Source organism: Protomyces lactucae-debilis, assembly GCF_002105105.1.
Source record: "Protomyces lactucae-debilis strain 12-1054 chromosome Unknown BCR37scaffold_9, whole genome shotgun sequence".
Taxonomy (NCBI): Eukaryota; Fungi; Ascomycota; class Taphrinomycetes; order Taphrinales; family Protomycetaceae; genus Protomyces; species Protomyces lactucae-debilis.
The window spans coordinates 51,176-78,195 of NW_024468001.1; the positions used below are offsets into that span (position 1 = coordinate 51,176).

General features: G+C 50.8%; 9 protein-coding genes across 9 annotated transcripts; 5 read left to right on the forward strand and 4 right to left on the reverse strand.

Moving 5' to 3' along the window:
* Positions 1 to 158: 158 nt before the first annotated feature.
* On the reverse strand, positions 159 to 1,447 carry BCR37DRAFT_347415 (calcium/proton exchanger; the record flags this gene model as incomplete). Its single annotated transcript, XM_040867766.1, has 5 exons — positions 159 to 399; positions 491 to 738; positions 811 to 905; positions 947 to 1,242; positions 1,284 to 1,447. 5 exons carry the CDS (start codon positions 1,445 to 1,447, stop codon positions 159 to 161), a joined length of 1,044 nt encoding a protein of 347 aa, XP_040725318.1.
* A 516-nt stretch (positions 1,448 to 1,963) lies between these two features.
* On the reverse strand, positions 1,964 to 2,831 carry BCR37DRAFT_379410 (60S ribosomal protein L31e). The gene is made up of 2 exons (XM_040869259.1): positions 2,676 to 2,831; positions 1,964 to 2,632 (listed from the first exon to the last, which is right to left on the reverse strand). The coding sequence occupies exons 1-2, from the start codon at positions 2,789 to 2,791 to the stop codon at positions 2,368 to 2,370; spliced, it is 381 nt and encodes a 126-aa protein (XP_040725319.1). The 5' UTR covers positions 2,792 to 2,831; the 3' UTR covers positions 1,964 to 2,367.
* Positions 2,832 to 3,207: 376 nt separating this feature from the next.
* On the reverse strand, positions 3,208 to 4,067 carry BCR37DRAFT_392668 (uncharacterized protein; the record flags this gene model as incomplete). Its single annotated transcript, XM_040871183.1, has 2 exons — positions 3,208 to 4,014; positions 4,059 to 4,067. 2 exons carry the CDS (start codon positions 4,065 to 4,067, stop codon positions 3,208 to 3,210), a joined length of 816 nt encoding a protein of 271 aa, XP_040725320.1.
* A 303-nt stretch (positions 4,068 to 4,370) lies between these two features.
* On the forward strand, positions 4,371 to 6,404 carry BCR37DRAFT_347251 (putative translation initiation factor eIF-2B subunit epsilon; the record flags this gene model as incomplete). The annotated part of the gene is made up of 1 exon (XM_040867758.1): positions 4,371 to 6,404. The coding sequence occupies one exon, from the start codon at positions 4,371 to 4,373 to the stop codon at positions 6,402 to 6,404; it is 2,034 nt and encodes a 677-aa protein (XP_040725321.1).
* A 2-nt stretch (positions 6,405 to 6,406) lies between these two features.
* Positions 6,407 to 8,535, reverse strand: BCR37DRAFT_392670 (putative AP-1 adaptor complex subunit beta; the record flags this gene model as incomplete). The annotated part of the gene is made up of 3 exons (XM_040871184.1): positions 6,407 to 8,277; positions 8,318 to 8,418; positions 8,459 to 8,535. The coding sequence occupies 3 exons, from the start codon at positions 8,533 to 8,535 to the stop codon at positions 6,407 to 6,409; spliced, it is 2,049 nt and encodes a 682-aa protein (XP_040725322.1).
* A 237-nt stretch (positions 8,536 to 8,772) lies between these two features.
* BCR37DRAFT_303345 (uncharacterized protein) lies at positions 8,773 to 10,799 on the forward strand. The gene has a single exon (XM_040866929.1). The coding sequence runs from the start codon at positions 9,163 to 9,165 to the stop codon at positions 10,567 to 10,569; it is 1,407 nt and encodes a 468-aa protein (XP_040725323.1). The 5' UTR covers positions 8,773 to 9,162; the 3' UTR covers positions 10,570 to 10,799.
* Positions 10,800 to 12,009: 1,210 nt separating this feature from the next.
* Positions 12,010 to 12,806, forward strand: BCR37DRAFT_379418 (uncharacterized protein). The gene is made up of 2 exons (XM_040869260.1): positions 12,010 to 12,092; positions 12,144 to 12,806. Exons 1-2 carry the CDS (start codon positions 12,020 to 12,022, stop codon positions 12,485 to 12,487), a joined length of 417 nt encoding a protein of 138 aa, XP_040725324.1. The 5' UTR covers positions 12,010 to 12,019; the 3' UTR covers positions 12,488 to 12,806.
* A 5,474-nt stretch (positions 12,807 to 18,280) lies between these two features.
* On the forward strand, positions 18,281 to 19,090 carry BCR37DRAFT_379426 (uncharacterized protein). Its single transcript, XM_040869261.1, has one exon. The coding sequence runs from the start codon at positions 18,594 to 18,596 to the stop codon at positions 18,828 to 18,830; it is 237 nt and encodes a 78-aa protein (XP_040725325.1). The 5' UTR covers positions 18,281 to 18,593; the 3' UTR covers positions 18,831 to 19,090.
* Positions 19,091 to 23,632: 4,542 nt separating this feature from the next.
* On the forward strand, positions 23,633 to 24,047 carry BCR37DRAFT_379437 (uncharacterized protein). Its single transcript, XM_040869262.1, has 2 exons — positions 23,633 to 23,746; positions 23,770 to 24,047. Exons 1-2 carry the CDS (start codon positions 23,720 to 23,722, stop codon positions 23,953 to 23,955), a joined length of 213 nt encoding a protein of 70 aa, XP_040725326.1. The 5' UTR covers positions 23,633 to 23,719; the 3' UTR covers positions 23,956 to 24,047.
* Positions 24,048 to 27,020: the final 2,973 nt, after the last annotated feature.

Consider the following 27,020-nt stretch of genomic DNA (forward strand, 5'->3'; position numbering starts at 1 on the left):
TCTCAGAGCGCATACTCCATAACACTGCCAACTAGCAACATCAGCTGTTGCGACCTTTCGATTTCTTCTTCCAAGAAACGCAAAGCGGCGCCAAAAGCCAGAACTCTTCATTTTATGAACAAGGAACACATCTATCACTACCTCCCCATCAGCTTGGCCTAAGCCTCACCGCTTGCAGATGGATACAATGCAGCTGCGATAGCGAATAGGACATAGGCTGCCATCAACAGAACACCTTCCAGCCAATTGGAGCGACCGTCGATGACCATGTAAGTCACGATCATAACCGACAGAAGCAGTGACAGGGTTTCAAACAACGAGAAAAAAAGCGTCAGCGGTTGACCAATGATCCAACCTACGATGACTGCAAGTGGGCCAACGAGCAGGACAATTTGGAGACTGATCTTGTTAGTGGAGCCAGGACAGGGAAGATGTGTCACACCTTGAACCTAAGCAATGTTAGCGCGGTAAATATACATTGCAGGAAGACTAACCAAGAGCAATGCCGAGACTGATGTCGATGCGGCCCTTGAGCGCCAGCATGACCGATGTGAAGTGCTCAGCGCTGTTACCCACAACAGGAATGAGGATAAGACCAACAAACTGTTCGGAAATGGGCGTTGTCGCGACTAATCCATTGATCGAGGCAACCATAAACTCTGCGATCAATGCAATCAAAGCTGTCGAAACAGCTAGCAAGATGATGGAGGCGACAAGCGGTATGCGAGGTGTCTGCTCCTCAATTGCAGATGTGATGGTGTCGTTGTCCAGTGAATTGCCCTCAAGGTCAATTGTGGCTGCCTCGGCGACTGGTCCAGTGGCAACATCGCGGTAGAGGCTGGCGTGCGTCTTCAGCTGAAAGAACAAGTAGGCTCCATAAACCAAGAGCAGAATAATAGAAGTACCTCTTCGTTAGCATCGATGAAGCGGAAGTCAGTGGAAGTACTATAGCTGAGCTGGAGAACGCGGTCGTCTGCCAGTTGACTGTCCCGAAAACTGGCGTGGAAACCCGCTGGGATGGCTAAGCTTACGACTGCCAGCAGAAGGAGAGTTCCTGTGGTTTGAGTCACAGTGTTGTTGTAGTACTGCTCCGTGAAGCGTAGGCCACCCAGGAAGAAGGCCATGCCGAGAATGAGGAGCAGATTGGAAAGAACGCTCCCAATAATCGCCGCCTGGACAACTCCAAGCTCTCCGCGCACGACACCGATGATGAAAATGATGAGTTCTGCTGCGTTGCCGAAGCTTTGTGTCAGCACACAAGGTGATACGAGTCATGCACATACCTGATGTTCAACAAGGCGGAGAGCGCGTTACCAAACCGTTTGGCCAGCTCCTCTGTGGCAAAGCCTAACAGAGCGGCGAGAGGAATGATGGCGAGACAAGCGCAGACAAACTGAGCAACAGCAGGAGCATCAGCAAAGCGTACTGCAATGGCAACTGGTACCATTACCAACAGGAGATTAATCCAAGAATAGCAAGCGATAATCTTTCCAGTGGCGAGCAGTGCCTGCCAGCGTGACGGACGCTCTGCTTGAGGCAGGCTCACAGCTGTGTCATTCCGGTCTGAAGCACCAGAAGGCGAGGCCACTATGGTTTCGACCGGGCCATCACTGCTCAGAATGAGATTAGACGGATGGGCGATGGCCTGCATCTCCACTCCAGATTGGTCGCCCTTGCTCGCATTTTTGCCCTCACGCCCGCGTGGGCGAGGGGAGTTGGTCCTCGACCTGTTTTCAGGTGTTGTCAAGTTATATAGTTCATCGTGGGCAATTGAGCGTAGCTTGTGCATTCAGTGGTAACCTCACAGATGCCGGCGCGCGACTGAGCGTCTTTTAAGGGCGTCATTGAGCATGCACGTGCGGAGCCTATATCAGGCTGTGCCACGCCGCCAAGGCCACAGTGGCTGAGCGCTGCGCAGCTTAACAATGATGGAGAAGAACCCCGAACACTCACAGGCGTCGTATGACGACAGATAGGACTTGCTGAGCTAGGCAGATTTATGAATTGATGTCACAATTCACGAAGTCACGGGCGGTTTGGGATTTTTCAATCAGGCATCGAGCAATGTAATCGACGAATGGTTGGCACATGATCGGCTGAACAAGCGGATCATGATCACACACAATTGGCCAGTCGGCGATTGCAAAGGACCGCAAGCAGTGTGCGATGCGTCTCAAAAGGAAGATGCTCAGCGGCAGATGTCACAAATAGAGAGCTGCCCCGAAACTGGGACTCTCAACTTCAATCTGTGCTTAGGCGAGGCAAATACGTTTTCGTGTGTGAATGAGACTGAGATTGTATCGTATGCAGTTGGACTGTGTTAGGACGTTGCAATCAGCACGAAGAGGAGTGGCGGCCTGCCGAACCTTATTCCTCTGAGGCTTCCTCAACAACGGTGGTCTGGAGACCCTTGACTGTCGCGCCAGGCACGTGTGATACGAGGCAGTAGAGCTTCTCCTTGGCGCCTTCTTCGTCGTTACGCTTGCGTGCGATACGCAAACGCATGCGGTGAGGGACGTGCTTGACACCCATGCGCCAGATCTCCTTGTTAAGACTGGGGTCGATACGGATGTCCTTTGTGCCCATGTGCTTCTCTGCGAACTGCTTGATTGACTTCACAGCCCATGGTGCCCTGTGCGTGTCAGCCAGTCGGTGCTGTAGGTGAAGAAACTTACCGCTTCTTGAACTGAACACCAAACACATTCTTGTGCAGGTGAATGGTGTAGTCACGAGTGACAACGTCGTTGACGGCGGACCGTGTAGGCTTCTTCGACTTCTCAGTAGGTGCCATTCTGTTGCTTGGTGTGTGGTGTCGAAAAGGCCTGTTCGGCAGACTCTGGTAGAGCTGAGATTCTGCACACGTGAGCCTTGTTTGAAGTTTGGCCTGCAGAAGCAAGTCACGCACCACCACCACCACCACCACCACCAGCAGCAGATGACACGGATGGGCCTTCTTGTCCCTGAAGCAGATAGCTACCTGACCTGCCCGCCGCCGTTCATACATCTACTCATAGTTCGTGCTGCTACTTCCTGGTCTTCCTAGCTTACGATCGACCGCTCTCTGTCTTCATCTCCCTTACAGGTACCCTTTTACAGGACACAGCGCAGCACAAATGGCTCTAATCACATCACTTCCCGATAACATAGTCGAAACGAACATCTTGAAGCAATACGACAGACACTAAGATACATCATGTGAAAAAAGGGTCATACAGCTGTCTGTGGCGTTTCGTTGTGCGCCACAACTGCAGTCGAGCCATCGGAGGTAGACGTTTCCCGCACGCAAGCCTCCATCCGCCGTACTTTGAGAAAGTCAGCGGTACTCTTGATAAGCAAGAGCCATCCGACAGCGAGCATTGCATAAGCTGCGTAGTCTGTGTGCCGCCCCAACGCATCGCGTATAGAGCTCCGGCCACCGCGCGTATCTTCGCTCAAGCCACTATTGTCTGACGGGACCTCTGGAGCGCGCAGATAAAATCCATACTGAATAAGCGTGGCCCCAAATCCTGCGCGTGATCCATATTTGGCTGCGTGAGTGGTGTGTAAGACGTAGGTCAGAAGGAAACCAATGAACTGGAATGACACCGACACAAGCATGTTCCATACAAAGCCAAAGATGTGACCTACAGCCAGGCCATCGATGAAAATCTCGTCAGACGCACCGAGCATGTACATTGTCGTTTCCCAATAGGGCGGCGCATTGTCGGACGAAGCTTGCTCGTAGGTAGGAGGGTGTTCTTCCTTTTCCAGCTCTACTGTGGGTTTGGCACTGATGTTTGTAAAGACTCCATCGTTCCCGCTGATGTGTATAATTCTTCGTTGTTGCGATGGCGTAGTGCCCACAGCGACCCCAAATTGGGCTGGAGTCGGTTCTATGAGTCGTAAGCGTTCGTCTGCCGCAGTAGCATCTTCTGGTGCATCAAATGAAGAAGCTAAATCATCGCCCGCGCTGTTGCCACACAAGCTTTGGTTTTCGTCATGTTGTGATGCTTCGTCATCAGCTTGAAGAGGGGCCTTGCGGAGAATTAGCGCAATTCGATGCGGACAGCGAGACTTACATAGCGCATGCTCCGGGAGTTAAGAAGGTGCAGGCGCGCGCAAGCTGAAGAAATGGAAAGGGTTTGAGTCACGCTAAAGGCGTGGTGTGATCGGATGCACCTCACTGATTGCGTACGGTGCGTGAGTGCCACTCACAGCCGCAGCGTGCGAAATTATGCAACTTTGGCCAGGCAACAACTCGGGTGCGACTCGCGCAGTGTTGGCAGTGGCTGTAAACACCCCGTCACCCATAGCTATTGCCTCGCAGGCCTTGATAGACTCTTCTGTGCTCAAGCCAAGTCTCTCGACGGCGTTTTCCACAATCGGATATCATGGACAAGCATGGAAATGCAGAGGTGTTGCTCCAGGCCGTTATTATCAGCGACTCATACAACACCCGCTTCAAGCCGCTGACTGACGACCGTCCACGCTGTCTGATGCCTCTCGTCAACGTTCCTCTGATCGAATACACCCTCGAATTTCTTGCATCGTCCGGCGTGCAAGAGATCTTTATTTTCGTATGTGCTCATGCAGACCAGATCAAGCACTACATCAGACACTCCAGCTGGCAGGCTTCTGGAATGCCACGGATAGAGCTCATTACAACGCCAGACTCAACTTCTGTCGGCGACGCCATGCGAAGGCTGGATGAGGAGCAAAAGATCAAGTCAGACTTTATTCTACTTAGCGGCGACGTCGTGAGCAATCTTGCCGGGGCCGACATGGTCAAAGCTCACAAGGCGCGACGGGAGCTCGACAAGAGTTCCATCATGACCATGGTCTTTCGAGAGACCAATTGCTCGCATCGAACACGCAGCACAGCTGAGTCTCCAGTTGTGGTGCTCTCTGGAAGTCAAAATAGATGCGTTCACTACAGCCGAGCGTTTCAACCACAGTCAGCAAAACTGCTCCTTGATCTTGCAGTCCTGAAAGGGGCCGAGTCAACCCAGATTCGCAATGACTTGGTGGATTGCAGCATCGACATTTGCTCACCGGAGGTTCCAGCATTGTTCAGCGAGAACTTTGATTACAACGACATGCGGGGAGACTTCGTTCATGGCATTCTGACAAGCGATCTACTCGGTAAAACCATTCATGCCCATGTTGAAGACAGTAAATATGCCGCCAGAGTACAAGATTTGCGTAGCTATGATGCTGTCTCGCGTGACATTATCGCGCGTTGGACTTACCCAGTTGTACCGGACAACATGGCATGGCTCTGTGGAGCTTATACCCATGAGAGGTCAAACGTTTACACAGGAAAGAATGTTCGCCTCTCAAGAAAAGTGGCCCTAACCTCCCACGTGGTGCTCGGGAAGCATGTAAAGGTCGGGGACAATTCAAAGATCTCGTTTTCGACACTCGGTGCGGACTGCGCAATTGGGCCGCAGTGCACAATCGCCGATTCATACCTGTGGGAAAACGTCACCGTAGGCAGTAATTGCCGAATCGGACAATCATTGGTGGCAAACAACGTTGTAATTGGTGATGGGTGCGTACTGCATCCTGGAGCCGTACTTGGACCTGGCGTGCGCCTCGCTGACGGTACTACAGTCGCAGCTAATGTGACACTAGTCGCCGACGGGGAGGCAGATGTCGAGATTGTTGGACAGGGCGGTCAGGGCCACGTATATCTGGACGTCAGATCAGATTGCGAATCAGATTCGGAAGATGATGACGACCAACCCGACTCGTTCATGGCAGATTACGCAAATCATCTCTCACAGATGCAGTACAGGCAAGCAGCGCTCAACTTCTCAGATCTGAGTATCTCAAGTCTTGGCTCAATACCTGATAGCGAACGAGCGCGTCGGCCAAGTTTCGCTGCGTCAGCTCAATCTGAGGACGAACATGCCCTGGTTTTCTATGACTTGGCCCGGGCTGATCTTGAAACAGCTTTCACTGAAGACCACAACGTCGACGATGTCATGCTAGAGATGACATCGTTGCGCATGCGCGAGGATGTCGGCATGCATGAGGTCAGAATTGCCGTTCTTAGCGCAATGTTAGCAAAATGTGAAGCTGGGCAGTCCAACAAGGCTGTCTTGCGCACGAAACAGCTTGTCAAGCGCTGGGGTCCCCTACTCCAGAGGACCATCTCGCCAAACACGATCAAGGAGGACTGTCTTGACTTGTTGCTTTCAATGCAGAGAATTTGCAGCACAACAACTTCATCCGATCTTTTTGTGCCCATGACAAAGTTTATGTATGACGATGAGATACTACCAGAGGTTGCCATCTTGGACTGGTACAACGACTTGCAGTCAGCATCAGATGAATCCCTACGTCAGACAAGGCAGAAGGCGGTTGATTTCGTGAGCTGGTTGCAAGAAGCTGAAGAGGCGTCATCGGATGATTCTGATTAGCTCTATATAAGGTCAAGCATATCACCCTGCTCTCCAAATGCGCGTTGATTTTGACTGACGACGGGTGCCTCCGTCTCCGAGCTTTTGAAAAGATCTAGCAAATCTTCGACATTGGATTTATTCGCCACGATCTCTGATTGGAGTGCCACTGGAACGGCACCATCAAAGTCAATGTCCAGTAAGTTTTCAACATTTTGCCCCGTGACTTGCATGGTTGCCTCCTGCGCCGACGACCGCTGCTCGGCAATGGCAGTCTTTTGAATAATGTCTACCCCACCGGTCCTACCGCCGCCGACAAAGGATCTTGCAGGTTTGTGATACACTGAGGATATGAGGGAAAGATCTGCAACCAACTCATTCAGCAAGAATGACGAGACAGAACCTGTATTGACGTCAATTGGAGGCTTGTTCGTGTCCAAAACAACAGTCTTTGCCATGCTAGAGTCACTCGATAGCAAGCGCCAATAGATGAAGGCTCGATCACGGACATCACTGTTGTCGCAGTGTGTCGCGTTTTGCAATGTTTGTTCGACAAATGCTTGCGCAGACTTAGGCTTCTTGAGAAAGAGTTTGACGACAGCAGTCAGTAACTGCAATTGAACTTCAGCATACTCATCCTTGAACGACTCCATGAACGATTCCAACAACTCCGCTGAATTGTGAATCTTCTCCGCATATTCGCCGAGGATCCAGATAAGAGACGCTCTTGCTTTTGGATCGTCCAGCTCGTCGATGTTCCTGCAAAGTGCTGGAATGACGGACTCGTAACGAGCTGGATAGCGCCTGAAAATATCTTTGATAACCACGACGCTCTCCTGGACGACATAATTGACTCTAGTGTTGATGAGCTCCAGAAGGACATTCAAACATCGTTCAGCTGCAACTTCAATCTTGATTGCGCAAAGTCCAATCATGCGGACAGCTTTTTTGACAAACTCCATATCGATCTCAGTTGCATACTCCTTAAGTTCTAGTAGAAGCTGATCAATGTTGCTCTCATCTGCAAGAGCAATCATGATGTGCAACTTTTCGTTCTTGACATAAAGTGGGTCGTTGTATTTGCAAAAAAAGACTCTGATCTCGTTGGCGAGCAAGTTGCCGTGAATCTGAAGAAGCAAACGAATATTGCGCAGGGCCACATACTGTAGCTCGAAGGGGGCAGAGAGCAACGTGACAAGGGACGTAGCCAGTTTTTTTAGGAGACTCGCTTGCATTTGAGTCTTCAGCTGTTTGATGTTTTTGATAACAACCTTGACCGCTGCGATAACAACACTGACATTAGCGTGTTGGAACTGGGGTGCTACTCGCTCGCAAATAGTCTCCGCCTCCGTATCATCTGCAACGTAGCCACTCATGGCGTTCATGATGGCGATACGGCCCCATTCGGAACATTCGTTCAGCGCAACAAGCATCTTTGAAAGCGTATCAGCCGTAATGAGCAAGGCTTCAGTAGCGGGATCCGCTTCTTGAATTTCTGCCAAGGCAGAGACAGCGTTGGCAACTACCGTGGCATTGGCGTCGCCTACAAGCTCTTGAAGCATCTTGACGAACCCGTTATCCAGACACAATTCCGGATTCAGATCGTAGAGTTTTGCGACACAAATGGCGGCGGTCTTGCGTACGTATGGGCTTTCGTCCTTGAGTGTTCGTTTCAATGGCTCTGGGAGATAATCGATCATCTTGTCCACTCTGACACAGCCCATCGTGCGAATCGCCAGCGCCCGGACGAGCGGATTACCGTCTTCAGAATCTTGCACGAACGTGTTGACTGCCAGAATGCACAAGTCCGGATAGGCTCGAGCGTAATTCATCAAGTAAAGGTAGACGAGCTTCTTCTGCGCCAGGTCCGGAGTGGCGATGTTCTTGAGCACGTCTATCATTAGTGACTGGAAGAATATGCGACGGATACGTACCCGGGAATAAGGCTGAGACATCCTTGCCCAAGGTCATGGCGGCAATTGTCCTCTGTATGGCCTCCTTGCGTTCAGAAGCATATTGTGATACCAGCCCTTTCCTGCCTGGTGAGCTTCATGTGCAGAAGCGAACAAGCGTACCTGAGTTCGAATGTCTCTCCCTTCTTCGGCACGATTTGCGCCTGTACGGCCCGCTGAATGCGCCCGGCCATCGACATGATTGACGTGAACTACTATAACAGTCGGAGCGAAGCTTTGTTTTGGGCACTTCTCGTCGACTAGATGCAGATGCTCATGCACTGTGATGAGAGACGCGTCGTACTGCGAGATCCCAGTATGCCTGCTCGTTCGAAGGCCTTAGATATTCGTTGAGTACAAGTCACGCAAGTGGGAGGCATGTTTGCAAAGGCTGCGGCGGTATGCGCGTATTCGGCTAAATATTCCTGTACCGGTGGTACCGCGCGACGTGCGCGTCTTCCTCCTTCCGCTTGTTTGCAAGACTCACAGGCTTCTCCTGCGCACTGTACTGGCTGGAGCAACGCCAACGTGTGAGCAACAGATCTGGAAGTCATCAGCGCTGCTCAGCTCCGCTTTCTGGCTGTAGGACATTGCATTTGCAGCTTGTAACGGCTCTATTGTTGCACTTCAAACTGCAATCATACTCCGACTCTGCTCTACCGAATTTTGAACCATTGCGCATTTGAGCTGAGTTCCTTGGCAACAACTTACGCCTGCCATCTTCACTAAGTCTTCTCGGCACGCCTACTATCCAGTCGATCGCAGACCCTAGCAGGGAAGAGTTTCCACGAAGCAGTCTTTCAACTTGGCCTCAGAGGCTATTCTGCATGTTGAATATGGCCGTTGTGCCTCTGCCCCCAATCCCATCGTTGCGAGTCCAGGAATCTTTGACCGAGGAACTTTGGCAATCAACGCGAAGGATTTGGGTTGCGTCCACAGGCACTTTACTCAAAGTTTCCGACGATGTTTTCTTTGGCTCAGCACAGCTGGCAGTAACCACAAAATGCTTGTTCGATGTCTTCAAGCACTGCTGCAACGAGTCTGACTACGTGGCTCTACAATCAGCGACTCTCAAAATCAATATTTTCAGGCTTTGTCATCGCCTGCTTTCTAGCTCTGCTTGTCTAACCTTCGAGTTTGTCCTTGATGCGAGCAGCTTCCTGTATCGGCAGCAAAGTATTCTTGTGGTTGCTCGTCAATGGCTTGTGGCGAACGAGACCTTGGCAGTCAGCTCAGCGCGAGATTGGCTGGAAAGTCTGAAACAGGGCGATCACAATGTTCTACTATCGTTTACCAAGAGATCAATATTTCGATGTCTTGAGCGGCTGATCATCTCGCCAGAAGTAGCAAGGTGCTTTCAATCTGCAGGATGGGCTTCACTTCAGCAATATATTGGCTACGATAGGTCTAACACAGCTCAAGCGGACGAGCTGAAGCATTGCATTGACTTCTACTGTGGAACGATCGATCAACAGCAGACGCCAAAATCTGGTCGTACCGAAATCGACCCCGATACGCTCACGGAGGCTTCTGATGTGGTACGGAAAGCGCGTCTACGTTATCCCAACATCTCTGTTCGAGAGCTCTCTAATTTGATTGACGCAGGCGATCTTGTTCGGCTGCCGCTGCATAATGCAGACCGCAGCGGCTTAGAGTATGTGCGGCATTTCTTACAGACTGAGCTTGATACAGACAGTCCATTGAGATTGCGGCGCCAAACTTCAAGTGAACCCTCCCATTTGCTCGCAAACAAATACTTAAAAGCCAAAATTTTGTCTCTTGCGTTCGATCCAGATGATGACGAGCTTGACGACACCTACGAGTCTTCAACTGTCACGATGGTACAATCGGAATTCAAAGCACTCTCGGAGATGGACGCTCTCCTATTTCCGGTTTGGAAGATTTCACCTGACCTATTTAAACGGACCTCTCGAAGGACCAAAGAAAGGCTAGAGCTTCAAGAAAGAGTCGACGTTGATCCAGAATTACTTGAAGGCTGGGCAGTCATGCTACAGCGCGATCGTACACGTCTTTCTCGTCTGACCGATGCCTTTGCATTCGATGGCACCCAACCAGTTGTGGCAAGTACGAAATTCTCGGCAGCCAAGGATTCGACGAGCTCAGAGACTCCGCCTCCCCGATCTCGACACGAGAGTGATCTCAGCACGAATGTGCGCCCGAGGGGCGGCGGGACCAGTCAAAGATCTTCGCGGAAAGCCAAAACGCAGAGATGATCATGAAGGCGAGACATGACACCTTGCATCCTGCTGGTGCATGTAGGGTCATCCTATTGGAGGTGATGCAATCCTACATACTCCTCAAATAAATTATGTCCACGTCACTTGGAAGTGTTTGGTAAGCAGAAGCGGTCGTCTTATGGATGGACTTGAACGGCCAAGGCGTTGGTATCAAGGATGGATATACATGTGGGAACTGTCACAATTGGCGTGCGACACCACATCGAACGCACGCACTACAAGCACAGAGTGCTCCCCCACCGCAATCGCCTGTAGAGTGGTAGCGAATGCCTGTTGAACAGGGCCTGAACTGCTAAAACATGAACGTATCTAGGGTGTTATTACTACGGAATTAGCTGTAATGGCACTTTGTAGTGAACGCATTGGCGGTGTCGCACACTCAGAATTCCCAGCGCACAACAATCGCTTGGGGAGACGATGGGACGTGAGCCATGATTTACAGGTACACGCGGTTCCGTGATGATGAGTGTGGAAGTAGCGAGAGAATGCGTTGCGTGTGCTTTATTGGTCCATTCTGCGACCGGTGCGAGAAGGATAGGCCTTGCGAGCCATCACCACAGCCGCAATTAAAGAGCGAGCAGGAAGGTCGGGGAAAGGGATGGACGGTGACGGTGTGTATGCTTTACAGGTTCATACTGCGACCTTACACGTAATCAATACGTGACTAACAGAAGCGTTGGCGTGGAAACGTTGACGGTGTGTATGCTTTGGTGGTCCGTACTGCGGCCAGTGCGAGAAGGGAGTGCCGTTCGAGCCAATACGACGGCCGCAATCGATGAGCGAGCAGGAAACGGGAACGGTGACATTGTGTATGCTTCAATTGTTCATACTGCGACCAGCGCTTGACGTTGCGTATGCTTTGATGGTCCATCCTGTGAAGTGGTAGCGAATGCATGGCGAATGCGATGATCCATGTAGGGCGGTAGCGAATGCATGGCAAATGCCTGATAACCAGAGCTTCAACAGCCAAATGCAAGAGGGTATTGAAGGGGTTTTTTAATATATATTCATTTCATTGCTATAGAAACTACAGTCATTGTCCTAAATGTAGGATGAAATAAGCTTTATTTCACGAAAGTCTGCCTAGGAGGCCGACGAAGAAGGCGGGACTGGCTGCCGACGTGTAATCCTCGACTAGCACACCCGCTAAAACACCTTTGAAGTTATGCGCGCGTGCTTGCGTACAGCGTCTTTGTTTGTGCTTCCTCGCAGGCTTCCTCAAGTGCGCTGGATGCAGCTGTGGGAGCCGTTGAGTGAGCCTTCTTCCTCGGCGACTTGCTTACTTGCTTATCACGCTGGACATGGGTGACAGCAACCTTCTCGTGCTGGCAGTCCTTTTACGGTTGGTATGGATGTGAAATCCGTCGTCTTCGCCCTGAGCTTGGGACAAAAAGTGCTGAAATGATGTAAACTGGTCCTGGCTGTCATGTGTCTCCATGTGATGGTATGGGTCATCGCTCTCTTCCTGTTTTGGAGAGCTGAACCCCTACTGTTGCCCCCTGCCCTTTGAGCATGTTGTGCGCAGGTACAATGGTATATGGAGCACTGACCCTGGATCCGAACGCTTGAGAGCTCTTGTGGTGCAGCGGGAATGTCGTCCCCAGTCCAACAGAGCAGTCGTGCAGTGCGTGCGCCCTCGTCTCTCCACAGACTTTACACAAAGGCGGTGGCGCAAGTTTGCGGAAGTATTGTTGGTGGCAGAAGCAGTATAGCACAAAGTCCTTGGGCATTTCATTTGAATGCGTACGGCACGCACTTTCGTAGCATGAAAGCCTCGGGAGACCTCAAGAGTCGGTGGACATTACTCACCTACCTTGATAGGCGAAGTAGATGGGTTGGGGACGACATTTTTGATGGAGGTGACACTACTCACGGTCAGGATCTCAGGACGTGATCGGCAGTGGCAAATCGCATGGCTATAGACAGCTTTCATGAGCGCAAGTATATAAAGGTGGCAAAGTCTCATAGTAATGTAGTGAGTGATCCCAGGATCAGCTGGACAGCGAAACACCTCAATACCCGAAGACCATGCTCGAGCTACACCTCGAGCTACATATCAGGATCACAAAAGAAGAAGTTAATAGCGAACGGATTTTGTCTACTGTTGTACGCAGGTGAATGGGTGTTTTTTGTGAAGCGGTAGCGGATGCATGGCGAATGCCTGATGAACAGGGCTTGAACTGCTAAGACATGAACGTATTAAAGGGTGTTGTTACTCTTGTTATTGCTACGGAATTGCTGTGCTGGCACTTTATAGTGCACGCATTGGCGGTCTCGCACGCTCGGAATTCCCAGCGCACAACAAAAAGGCCCTGATAAACATCTTTTCTACTCTCAAGCAGCATTCGGCTCCGATCATGCTGCGACTCCCGCTTTCCGGGCATACGATCACTACTTGCTCTCCACCTCGAAAAATGTGTTGCATATTGTCGGGAACTTCGTCGTCTTGACCACCGAGGCATTCAGCAAGTCCTTGCCGATAGTGTTGTGCGCAGGCTTACCGTCAATCAGATAGAATATTCTTCATACGAAAGCGCTGCAATTTCGTTCGAATAGAGCCACCGACTTATTCACCTACAACGAGATTACGACTCAAGCGATTTCATCACCAATACCAATGGTCTTACGTTGGCTGGGAACAAGTAAATTGTGCGCATGCCCGTCAAACTTCAGGGAGGACGGGTCACAGTCACCAATATTACGGGTCTCGTTGACAATTCCAGCGAAGCCTTGTCTTCCGCACTGAGTCCGTGGAGCACTATGTGTTGAAGGTGATGCTACTCGCGGTCAAGATCTCACGAAGTGATGGGCAGGTGCAAATCGCATGTCTATGGACGACCATCGTGGAACAACACAGAAAGCAAGAGAAATGTTGTGTTGAGTCGTTGATTGTTTCAGGAGCTCATTGTGTTGTGCTCAGGCAACTCTTTCTTGAGTTTACTAGTCCTCTCCTAGACTAAAGGCAGCGCAGCCGCTCTACTTATGTCCTCAACCTGCCAGCGTGTCAGCTTGGGCCCCTGATCGTCGCATCATCAATGAGCTCCTGAAACAATCAACGTCTCAACACAACACTCCACCTAGCTCATTGTCGTCCATGAGGCTAGCTAGTCTTGCGACGAAGGCCGAGCATTGCCATGAACTTTTGCAATTTCTGCCGACCTAGTGCTTTGGTTGTCAGATCTGCAATCATGTCTCCAGTAGCAACGTATCCGAGTGACATGCGAGCACGCCGTACACAGTCTCGCACAAAGTGATATTTCGTCCGTATGTGCTTGGTGCGGGTGTGGAAGCGAGCATCATTTGCCAAGGCGATAGCACCCTGATTGTCGCCATGGATGTGAAATGTCAAGCGCGCATCGGTGGCTTTGAAGTCGTGCAGTAGGTGTTGCACGATGATCTTGACCCATTCGAGCTCCTTTGTCGCGTTGGCCAGCCCAATGTACTCTGCCTCCGTTGTAGACTGCGCAATGACTTCCTGCTTCCGACTGCTCCAAGAAACGCAGTTTGGGCCGAGCATGACAATGTACCCACTGGTTGACTTGCTGTTGTCAAGGTCGCCGGCATAGTCGGAGTCTGAGTACACGTGCACATCCAAGTCGCCCTTCTTGAAGACAAGACCTACATCCTTCGTGTGCTGCACATAGCGTAGGAGTTGCTTCGCTGCCCGCCAATGTTCATAACTCGGCTTTGCCATGAAACGACTTAGGACGCCCATGGAGTGTGCCAAGTCTGGTCGTGTTGCGGTCATAAGGTACATCAAGCTCCCGATGACGGCCATGTACGGCATGGTTGCCATCTCTTCTCGTTCGGCTGGTGTGGGATCACATGTTGCTTGAGAGAGCGATAGGCCGCTCATCATTGGTGTGTGTGTACCATTGCAAGACTCGAGTCCAAAGCGCTTCAAAATCTCCCGACAGTAACGTGCTTGACTCAGGGTGATACTGCCATCAGAAGCGTAGGATAGCTCCATGCCACAAAATTGTGTGGCAATACCAAGGTCTGTCATGTCCCACTTTGTTGACAATGCCTGTTTGAAATCAGCCAGGGCGCTGTCGTTCTCAGCAATCATCAATAGATCGTCGACATAGAGGACAAGCCGAATATCTCCACCTCTGAGAACAAACAAGCCTTGCTCATGCTCGCATCGCAGGAATCCATAGGACAACAGGAACTCCGACATGACAATATACCACTCGCGACCAGACTGTCGGAGACCATATAGCGTGCGCTTGAGACGGCAAACAGCGCCATTTCCACTCTCATAGCCAATTGGCTCGTGCATGAAGACCTTCTCTGACAAGTATCCATTTAAGTAAGCGCCAACAACGTCCATGTGCCAGACCTTCAAACCCTTGTTGACAGCAATGACTAGCAGGGTGCGAATCGTGGTGAACTTTGCAACGGGAGCAAAGGTCTCCGAGAAGTCAACATGCTCCTCTTGCTGGTCCCGTGCGCGACAAGGCGCGCCTTGAATTTGTCGATCGAGCCATCTGGGTTCAATTTGAGCTTGTATCGCCACATGTTTCCGATTACTGGTTGGCCTGGCTCGGTATCGACGAGTTCCCAAGTGCCGCGTTCCAGCAAGTTTGCAATCTCTCGCTGCTCTGCCTCGATCCAGAGGTCACGCTCGTCACTTTTGAGCATTTGGCGTCTATTCTTTGGCGTCACAATGTCCTTTGGATCCTTGCCGACTGGATGAGGGTGTGCGTCAGTCAATGCCGCAATCATCAAAGCAGAGGCACTGACATCAGTTTGTGCATCATCTTGAGCCAGGTCACGAGCCCTGGCCAAAAGCAAGTTGATATCGTCATCCGAGAAATGATCATGTGGGCCGTCCTCCACTGCACCGAGCACTGGAGAGAGTGCCAAATTGTCGTCGTCGATGTCAAGCGATTCCAATAAATTTACGTCGTCGACTGAACTGCCATTTGCGTCTCCGCCAAACTGAAGCTGCTGCAAGTCTTCCACCTCCTCGCCGTCACTAAGTCTGAGATCCCCTTCTGCCAAACTGAGGCCAGAGAGATTGTCGTCCAAATTTGTCGAGATGCCAAAACTGCCGTCGCTCTGGTGATCACCACGTCCGTCGCCGTCTTCACCGTCTCCTGTGTTGCTGGCATCCTCGTTCTGGTCATCACCACGTCCGTCGCCATCTTCACCGCCTTCTGCGTTGCCGTCAATCTCTGCCTCCACCTCGCTTTCATGAGTCACAGAGCCAAGGAACGGAGCGACACGCACTTCATCGTCGTCTGTCTCCATTTGCTCCACCTGCTCTTGTATCCCCTTGCGACCAAATTGGTCCTCAACAAACGTGGCATCCCTCGATACACGCTCCTTCTTGGATTCTGGGTCCCAGAAGCGGTATCCCTTGACCTGGTCCGGATAGCCAACAAAAATCATTTCACTTGCCTTGGACACAAACGTTTTCAACTTTGACTGCTGTGTGTGCACCCAAGCGCGGCAGCCGAATACACGCAAGTAGGAGACGTCGGGTTTGATACCTTTCCAGGCTTCGTATGGCGTCATGCTCTCGTGAGCTCGAGTGGGTAAGCGATTACACAAATGAACAGCAGTGTGCACTGCGTAGGACCAGAATTTGTCCTTCAAGCCAGCCTCATGAAGCATTGCACTTGCATGGTCCTTGATCGTGCGGTTCATTCGTTCTGCAACGCCATTCTGCTGAGGTGTCTCGGCCACAGTGCGTTGATGCACAATACCCATCTCTCGCAGGTATCTGTCATTCTCATTGCTGACATATTCGCCGCCATTGTCACTGCGCAGGATCTTCAGCTTCTGTCCAGTTTGTCGTTCGACCTCATGCTGAAAGTCTTTGAATCTCTCGAATGCTTCGGACTTCTGCTTGATAAAGTAGACATGTGTGTACCGGCTCGCATCGTCGACAAAGGTCACATAGTAGCGCTTGCCCGACCAAGATGGCACGAATGGGCCAGCAAGGTCGCTGTGCACGAGACCCAAGAGCTTTGTTTCACGAGACTCTGACTTTTTCGGGAACGCCAATCTTGGCTGTTTCCCTTTTTGACAACCCGTACAATCCGCAGTATTTGGCGTAAGCTTTCCAATATCTGGGCCAGTGACCATATCCTCGAGGCGCAACATTGAAACAATGCCCGGATGACCAAGTCGCCTATGCCAAAGCTCCACATCTGTTGCTTTGGCGTGCAGTAAACGCGACGAATCAGGTGTATCAAGCCAAAAAAGACCCTCGCGCTTCGGCCCTTCCGCCACTGTTCGGCCGTCATGCTTTGACATCAAGCGCCACTTGTTCTCATCAAACAATAGTTGATAGCCCATACCAGCAAGCACCCCGACAGACAGCAAGTTAAAGCTGAGGCCTGGCACGAACATGCAATCAGGCATTTCCAAAGGGCCGTCAATAGTCGGAATGATTGCTGTGCATAACCCTTCCGATACCTCCGACGTGTCGTTGCCAAAGCTGACATTTCGAGGTCCACGGCCGGATCGCAAAGAGCCTGGCTGGACGAGATCTATCGAGCTGACCACATGGTGAGAAGCGCCGCTGTCGACAGCCCATGAGATTTGCTGTTCAGCGCTCGTCGAGCCATAGGCATGCAGCGCAGTGGCGGTCTCGTTCACTCGTGTCTCTGGAGCGATGCAAGCGACAAACTTCTTTTCACTACCTCCCTCTACGGGCTTGTCGACAAGCATCTTGGGGCAATCTGCTCGGATGTGGCCGAACTCTTCGCATCGGTAGCACCTGGGTCCACTGCCTCGACCAGTGCTCTTGTTTGCTTGGCCACCAGCGTTGCGCTTCCAACCTCCCCTGCCACCAGACGATTGCGACAAGAGTGCCTGGGCGCTGGCTTGCTTCTGTGCATCATTCGCGAGCACTGCCGCTTGTTGACGAATGTCTTGGCGGACCTGGTCCACCCTCGTGGTCTCAGTGACGCGGGCTCGGTATGCGTTCTGGAAGGCGCTCCAGGCGGTGACGGCTGGAAGCCCATCCAACAAAAAGTCAATGTGCTCAGCATTGGTTACATGATGCTCGGCACTTCGCAGCTCAGCAACTCGCCCATCCACAAAGGCAAAGTGCACCTTGATGTCGTCGCCCTCGTTTGCAACATGAGCCCAGAGGTCCCTCTTCAATTCCTTGATGCGCTGCGAGGTATTGATGACGCAGCTCACGCACAAGGCTGCGTACAGTTCATCGACTGGGGTGGTGACCATTGACTCGCTGATCGTCTCAAATACCTTGTCAGCGAACGACGTGATGATGGCCCTTCGCGCCACCATCTCCTTCTCCTCAGACCAGTCTGAGATCTCCTTCTTCGGCTTCTTCAAGTAGTCCAACACTCCAGTCAATTGTGCACCAGCCTCAAACTTGTCTTTGAAGACTCGCCATTTTGCAAAGTCTCCGTTGTACTGGATCAGCTGAATGCCGCTGAATGCCTCAACGCGGTGCTCCTTGACCCGTTCTGTTGGCTCGATTGCGCGCGGTAGTGCAAGGCTCATACTACCTCTTGAGTTTACTAGTCCTCTCCTAGACTAAAGGCAGCGCAGCCGCTCTACTTATGTCCTCAACCTGCCAGCGTGTCAGCTTGGGCCCCTGATCGTCGCATCATCAATGAGCTCCTGAAACAATCAACGTCTCAACACAACACTCTTGAGCGTGAGAGTTGCGCTGATGGGTTGACAACGCCGGCCTTAAAAGGCCAGCACATCACATAGTTGACATAGTATCGTGTTGCCGCTACTAGGCCCCGCCATCGCTCGACACATTGATGATGCGACGGTCAGGGACCCAAGCTGACACGCTGGCAGGTTGAGGACATAAATAGAGCGGCTGCGCTGTTGTACTGGGGACGACTATCCCGCTGCACCACAAAAGCTCTCAAGCGTTCGGATACAGGGTCAGTGCTCCATATACCATTGCACCTGCGCACAACACTTCACCCGATTCTATATCCCCCCTCGGATCATAGCTTTGCGTCTATCAACACAGCGCCTAGCTTCCTGAGGTCTACATGGAGATCTATCGTCGACCCATGCCTGTGACCCCGATGCCTTCGCGACAGCAGCATTCGATATTTCACTGTCCCCATCGAGATTCGAACTTCGGATTGACTCATACACCTGTTGGACTGGGACGACTTTCCCGCTGCACCACAAAAGCTCTCAAGCGTTCGGATATAGGGTCAGTGCTCCATATACCATTGCACCTGCGCACAACATGCGCTGCCCTTACTCTAGTAGAGGACTAGTAAATTCAAGAAGAAAGCAATAGAACAACAAATGTTCTATGTTCTATTGGCTTCCATGGACACGACAAGTGTTCGAGCAGCTTCTATGGGCGCAAGTATATTGTTGGACTGGGGACAACATTCCCGCTGCACCACAAAAGCTCTCAAGCATTCGGATACAGGGTCTGTTGGAGGTGATGCTACTCGCGGTCAAGATCTCACGACGTGATCGGCAGTGGCAAATCGCATGTCTATGAACGACCATCATGGAACAACACAGAAAGCGAGAGAAAGCAATAGAACAACAGATGTTCTATAGGCTTCCATGGACACAACAAATGTTCCAGCAGCTTCCATGAGCGCAAGTATATAAAGGTGGCAAGGTCTCATAGTAACATAGCAAGGAATCCCAGTATCAGCTGAACACGCGAAACACCTAAATACCCGAAGAGGTTATTCAAGCCTTGTTTAGTTCAGCATACTTACAGAACACTCCAAAGATCAGTACGCTCAACCGCCTTTCAACCAAAGATGTCTTCTCTGTCGCACAAGGACTTTGCCCCAGTGGACAAGTTCGATGGTACAAATTTCAACCTGTGGAAGTGGAAGATGAAAGCGGTGCTCCTGTCACAAGAGGTGTGGCATGTGGTCGAGCCTGAGCTCTCTGGATCAGCACTGGAGAAGGACAAGAGTGCACCAGCACTTGAGAAAGATAAAGAAGCACCGGCTGTTGATGCCAAGGCAGAGAGGAAAGCATTCTCTACCCTCGCCTTGTCCATCAAGGATTCTCAGCTGGTCTTAGTTCAAACCTGCAAGACAGCTCGAGAGATATGGTCGAAGTTGCATGAGATACATGCAGCACAGTCAGCCACGAATCAGCTTTTCCTCCGTCAGAGCTTCCTCGCTTTGAGGATGGAAGAAGGCGACTCGATGCTTGAGCACATTGGCAAGCTGAACGCATTGGCGTTGCAGCTAGACGCCGTGGATTGTCCCCAAAGTGAGGCGGACAAGGTCATGGTGCTCCTCAATTCGTTGCCACCAAGTTACGCACATTTGAGGACGATGCTCAGCGTGCAAGGGCCACTGAGTACATTGAAGCAGGCTTCCATCGAAGCGCTGTTGCTCAATGAAGAGCTCCAAAGGAGAGGAAGTACAGTTCCACCCACAGGAGACGCAGCGTTCTTCCATTCGGGGAACCAGAAGGGCCGAAAGGGTCCATCGCCAAAGAAAAAGGGCCGGTGCCACTACTGCAAGAGAGATGGGCACTGGGCAGCGGACTGCCGCAAGAAAATAGCAGATGAGCGTCGCGGTTCGGCCGGCGATGCGGCGGCAAACAGAGCAAAGGTGTCTGAAAACGATGCAGAGATTGCCTTTCTCCACGCCCAAAGAACGAGTGATGATCAGACACAGGACTGGATCATCGACTCTGGTGCTAGCCAGCACCTGACTCCGCTGAGAAACTGGTTCGTTTCTTATGAGACAATCTCGCCAAGGAAGGTGTATCTTGGTGATGACACGTATTGCGAGGCCACCGGCATGGGATCAGTCAAAGCCACTGGATCCGACGGCACAGTCGTTACGATTAATGATGTGTTGCACGTCCCGGGCCTAGCGCACAACTTGCTTTCAGTAGCGAAGTTGGTTCAGAGCGGCATTCGCTTGGACTTCAAGAGCACGAGCTGCTCACTCAAAACGAACACCGGAAAAGAAGTCGCAGTGGCTTGCAAACGCGACAATCTTTACTCAGTCACGCTCAACAGCGCAGTGTCGGCTTTGGTGACTGCTGAGAAGGTCGACATACAGGTTTGGCACAAGCGTCTGGGACACATCGGCAAGAATAGCTTGGTGCGCCTGCCTGGTATGGTCGATGGTGTGTCGTTGGACGGCGAGTACGACAACTCGCATTGCATTGGGTGCGTCAATGGCAAGCACACGCGTCAATCGTTTCCATCGAGCGAGACGACAACAACAAAGAACCTGGAGTTAGTACACTCGGATGTGTGCGGGCCAGTGCAAGTGGCAACTTACGGAGGTGCCAAGTATTTCGTCACATTTATTGACGACCACTCGCGAAGGGCTTGGGTCTACTTCATCCGGCAGAAGTCGGAAGTCTTTGAGAAGTTCCAAGAGTTCAAGGCGCTTGTGGAGAACCAAGCTGACTGTCGCAACAAGGCGCTCAGATCAGACAACGGTGGCGAGTATTGCGGCAACGCTTTCGAGAAGTATCTCAAATCTCACGGTATTAAGCACCAGACGACAACACCACACACACCACAGTAAAATGGAGTGGCAGAGCGCCTCAATCGCACTCTCGTGGAGAGCGCGCGATGTATGCTCGAAGAGAAGGGCTTGCCAAAGGAGCTGTGGGCTGAAGCAATCAACACCGCTGTTTACATCAAAAACAGAATTCCAATCACGGCACTCAAGGACAAAACATCAGAAGAAGTATGGTCATCTCGCAGACCAAACTTGAGTCATCTCAGGGTATTCGGTTGCGACGCGTATGCGCATGTTGCGGACGCCAATCGACAGAAGTTGGATGCGAAGTCAAAGAAATTGGTTTTGGTTGGTTATTACGAGGACAGCAAAGCATATCGACTCATGGATTTGGATACACACAAGATTACAAAGGCGCGCGACGTCATCTTCATGGAAGACCGAGGAGACAAACGCGACGTGGTGTACGTCCCACGAGAGGAGGACGCTGACGACGACAACACGAGTGAGGCTATTATCGACAAGCCTACTGAGTCGCTACCAGCCAAATCAAAGGAAGTCGCTCACGCTAAGCCAACAAATGCTACGAGCTCAGGTCAAGTTCGATGCTCTGCTCGTCTGACTCCCGTCACGCCAGTGTCGCAAGAAGATTCGGATGATGACATTGATTTGCTACAACAGGCATCATCTCGTGTGCGCGCAAATTTGGTCATCACAGAGCCAGAAACTTACAAGCAAGCGATGGCTGGTGAACAAAGGGAACAATGGGAGTCTGCTACCAATTTGGAATATGCATCACTGATTGAGAACAACACTTGGACGCTATGTGAGCTCCCAAAGGGCAGGAAGGCCATCGGCAACAAATGGGTCTTCAAGATTAAACACAATGCCGACGGATCGATTGAGAAATATAAGGCACGGCTCGTTGCTAAAGGCTTCTCGCAGAAGGAGGGAATTGATTACAACCAAACATTCGCCCCTGTCGCCAAATTCAATTCTATCAGAGCAATCGTCGCTATGGCAGCCATGTACGGCATGGAGATTCATCAAATGGATGCCATCACAGCCTTTTTGAATGGTAAGCTTGAAGAGGAAGTCTACATGGTGCAACCTGAAGGATTCAAGGTAGGCCAGGACTTGGTTTGCAAGTTGAATCGAACACTATACGGTCTGAAACAGTCAGGACGAGAATGGTATATGGAGATGCACAGAGAGCTTGAGTCTCAAGGGTTCACAAGGAGCCAAGCAGACTTCTCGGTTTACGTCAAGGGCAGAGGGCAAGTCATCGTCGCAGTTTATGTGGACGATCTTCTTATCGTTTCGAAGGACAACAATCAGATATCAGAGGTCAAAAGGGATCTCTCGGCCAAATTCAAGATGAAGGATCTAGGCGAGGCACACTACTGTCTCGGCATTGAGATCATTCGAGACACGAGTTCTGGAAGCATCAGGCTTTCGCAGCGCAAATATGTTGACGACATTCTTGAGAAATTCAACATGACTACTTGCAAATCGGTCTCATCGCCAATGGATTCGGGCACCAAACTCAGCAAGATCATGCAGACTGATGAAAGTGGCCAGGATGACGATTTCGGCGAACAAGATGCAACAATGTATCAAAAGGCAATCGGCAGCATCATGTACTTGATGACAGGCACTCGACCAGACTTGGCATATGCAGTGGGAGTCGTCAGTCAGTTCATGGCAAATCCAGGACCACAACACTGGAAGGCTGTCAAGCGGATCTTCCGATACATTCAAGGCACAAAAGACTATGCATTATCGTTCAGTGGGAGCACAGAGACACAACTACTTGGCTACACTGACTCGGATTTCGCAGGATGTATCGACACTGGCAAATCTACAAGTGGCTACAGTTTTAGTCTCGCTGGCGGATCAATCTCATGGAGCAGCAAGAAGCAACAGACCGTTGCTCAGTCGACCACAGAGGCTGAGTACATGGGTCTCTCTGCAGCATGTCGCGAAGCAACATGGCTTAGGACATTGTTATTCGAATTGGGCTTCAACCACGACGGTCCAACAATTGTGCACGGTGACAATCAGAGTTGTTTGGCATTGGCGGAAAATCCAAAGTTCCACAATCGCACGAAACACATTCAGGTGAAGCATCACTATGTGCGACAATGCATCGAACTTCAAGTCGTCACTGTCAAATACCTGCAGACGGACTTGATGTTGGCAGACATCTTCACAAAGGCGCTGGCTAAGGACAAGATTGAAAGGTTTTGCACGAGTCTAGGACTACAAAGCCTGCCACGCAACAACATCTTGCCACGCTCGCAGAGTGGGAGTGTTGGAGGTGATGCTACTCGCGGTCAAGATCTCACGACGTGATCGGCAGTGGCAAATCGCATGTCTATGAACGACCATCATGGAACAACACAGAAAGCGAGAGAAAGCAATAGAACAACAGATGTTCTATAGGCTTCCATGGACACAACAAATGTTCCAGCAGCTTCCATGAGCGCAAGTATATAAAGGTGGCAAGGTCTCATAGTAACATAGCAAGGAATCCCAGTATCAGCTGAACACGCGAAACACCTAAATACCCGAAGAGGGTCAGTGCTCCATATACCATTGCACCTGCGCACAACACTTCACCTGATTCTATATCCCCTCTCGGATCATAGCTTTGCGTCTATCAACACTGCGCCTAGCTTCCTGAGGTCTACATGGAGATCTATCGTCGACCCATGCCTGTGACCCCGAGCCTTCGCGACAGCAGCATTCGATATTTCACTGTCCCCATCGAGACTCGAACTTCGGATTGACTCATACACCTGTTGGACTGGGACGACTTTCCCGCTGCACCACAAAAGCTCTCAAGCGTTCGGATATAGGGTCAGTGCTCCATATACCATTGCACCTGCGCACAACATGCGCTGCCCTTACTCTAGTAGAGGACTAGTAAATTCAAGAAGAAAGCAATAGAACAACAAATGTTCTATGTTCTATTGGCTTCCATGGACACGACAAGTGTTCGAGCAGCTTCTATGGGCGCAAGTTTATTGTTGGACTGGGGACAACATTCCCGCTGCACCACAAAAGCTCTCAAGCGTTCGGATACAGGGTCAGTGCTCCATATACCATTGCACCTGCGCACAACATATATGAAGGTGGCAAGGTCTCATAGTAACATAGCAAGGAATCCCAGTGTCCGCTGAACAGCGAAATACCTAGACACCCGAAGATATGGAACACTGACTCGGTATCCGAATGCTTGAGAGCTTTTGTGGTGCAGCGGAAACGTTGTCTCCAGTCCAACACGAAATGACTAAACACCCGAAGAATTCCTACTGCACCACAAAAGCTCTCAGCATTCGGACACAGGGTCGGTATTCCATATCCATTTCATACCTGTTCACCTGCGCCCAATCACCTTTTCAACCATAGCTGTAGTCTACAGCAATGAAGGGAATTTATAAAGAAAGATGTTGTGCGCTGGAAATTCCGAGCGTGCGACACCGCCAATGCGTGCACTATAAAGTGCCAGCAGAGCAATTCCGTAGCAATAACAACAGCAACAACATCCTTTGATACGTTCATGTCTTAGCAGTTCAAGCCCTGTACATCAGGCATTCGCCATGCATTCGCTACCTCTTCACATTTTTGAGGCACAACAGGTAGGGAAAAAGGAACATTGGCAATCACAATAGGCTTTATAATGTGTCCTTTTCTTATAGTTTCTCTGTGATGCTTCTACAAATGGCCTTGCAGCCAAAGAGCTGTGGCGTAATGCGAGGCGCTGCTGTTCTTCTGCTTTCAAACCAGTGTTGTGTGCAAGTGACAATGGTTTATGAAACACTGTTCCTCTATCCTTCTGCTTGAAAGCTTTTGTTGTGCAGCGGTCAGGTTGTGCCCAGCCCAACAGGTGTTGTGTTGAGACGTTGATTGTTTCAGGAGCTCATTGATGATGCGACGGTCAGGGGCCCAAGCTGATACGCTGGGAGGTTGTGGACATAAGTAGAGCGGCTGCGCTGCCCTTAGTCTAGTAGAGGACTAGTCAATTCAAGAACAGGTGTATGAGACAACCCGAAATTCAGTCTCGATGGGGACGGTGAAAGATTGAATGCTGCTGTCGCGAAGGCTCGGGGTCAAAGGCATAGATCGACGACAGATCTCAGGAAGCTAGGCGCAGTGTCAATAGACGCGGAGCTATCCGACAGGGGATATATGATCAGGTGAAGTGTTGTGCGCTGGCAAAATGGTATATACAATACTGGCCTTCGGTCCGAATGCTTAAGAGCTCTTGCGGTGCAGCAACAAAGTCGTCCCCAGTGAAACAGATTTCGTAGCATAAACTGTTGGACTGGGGACGACTTTCCCGCTGCACCACAAAAGCTCTCAAGCATTCGGATACAGGGTCAGTGCTCCATATACCATTGCACCTGCGCACAACACTTCACCTGATTCTATATCCCCTCTCGGATCATAGCTTTTGCGTCTATCAACACTGCGCCTAGCTTCCTGAGGTCTACATGGAGATCTATCGTCGACCCATGCCTGTGACCCCGAGCCTTCGCGACAGCAGCATTCGATATTTCACTGTCCCCATCGAGACTCGAACTTCGGATTGACTCATACACCTGTTGGACTGGGGACGACTTTCCCGCTGCACCACAAAAGCTCTCAAGCATTCGGATACAGGGTCAGTGCTCCATATACCATTGCACCTGCGCACAACACTTCACCTGATTCTATATCCCCTCTCGGATCATAGCTTTTGCGTCTATCAACACTGCGCCTAGCTTCCTGAGGTCTACATGGAGATCTATCGTCGACCCATGCCTGTGACCCCGAGCCTTCGCGACAGCAGCATTCGATATTTCACTGTCCCCATCGAGACTCGAACTTCGGATTGACTCATACACCTGTTGGACTGGGGACGACTTTCCCGCTGCACCACAAAAGCTCTCAAGCGTTCGGATATAGGGTCAGTGCTCCATATACCATTGCACCTGCGCACAACATGCGCTGCCCTTACTCTAGTAAAGGACTAGTAAATTCAAGAAGAAAGCAATAGAACAACAAATGTTCTATGTTCTATTGGCTTCCATGGACACGACAAGTGTTCGAGCAGCTTCTATGGGCGCAGTATGGACCATTGAAGCATACGCAACATCAGCGTCCCCTAACTGACGTAGCATTGCGTTGCCCCTCAGAGGATCTGCCATCTGTCAGATCTATTTTGGGTTCTCATCGCATTCCCGTTGACCCAAAAATGATTAGTCTTCAGAGTCTTCGGGTGTTTAGGTGTTTCGCTGTTCAGCTATACTGGGATTCCTTACTATGTTACTATGAGACCTTGCCACCTTTATATACTTGCGCTCATGGAAGCTGCTGGAACATTGTTGTGTCCATGGAAGCCAATAGAACATCTGTTGTTCTATTGCTTTTTCTTGCTTTCTGTGTTGTTCCATGATGGTCGTGCATAGACATGCGATTGGCCACTGCCGATCACGTCGTGAGATCTTGACCGCCAGTAGCATCACCTCCAACACAGAGTAAATCGCTGCAATCCCGAGTCCAAAGCTTTTAGGTCTCAATGCTCATCAGGACACAGTTCCTGGACATAACTTTGAATCCCAAAATCTCGAAGCTCATTTATATTTGAAATCATCGCTCTACAGCGAACCCCGTTGATACGTGTTGTGCGCAGGCAACTCAAGAGCGTGAGATCCGTGCTGATGAGTTGTAAACGCAGGCCTTAAGAGGCCGGCGCACCCCATAGTTGAAGCATCATCGCAGTTCGTTAGCTGTCATCCGCTCATCGTAAATCAATACGTTCATGTCTAAGCAACTCAGGTCCTGTTCATTAGGCATTCGTTATCCGTGCGCTACCGCCCAACACCGGCGGGGTCTATCTTGCGCCGAGGGCGCATTGTGACGTACGGTTTATTGGCGGCTATGCTTGCAGAAGAGGAGTAGCTTGCTGTTTCAAGGCCTGGAAAAGAATTTCACACTGGTCGTCTG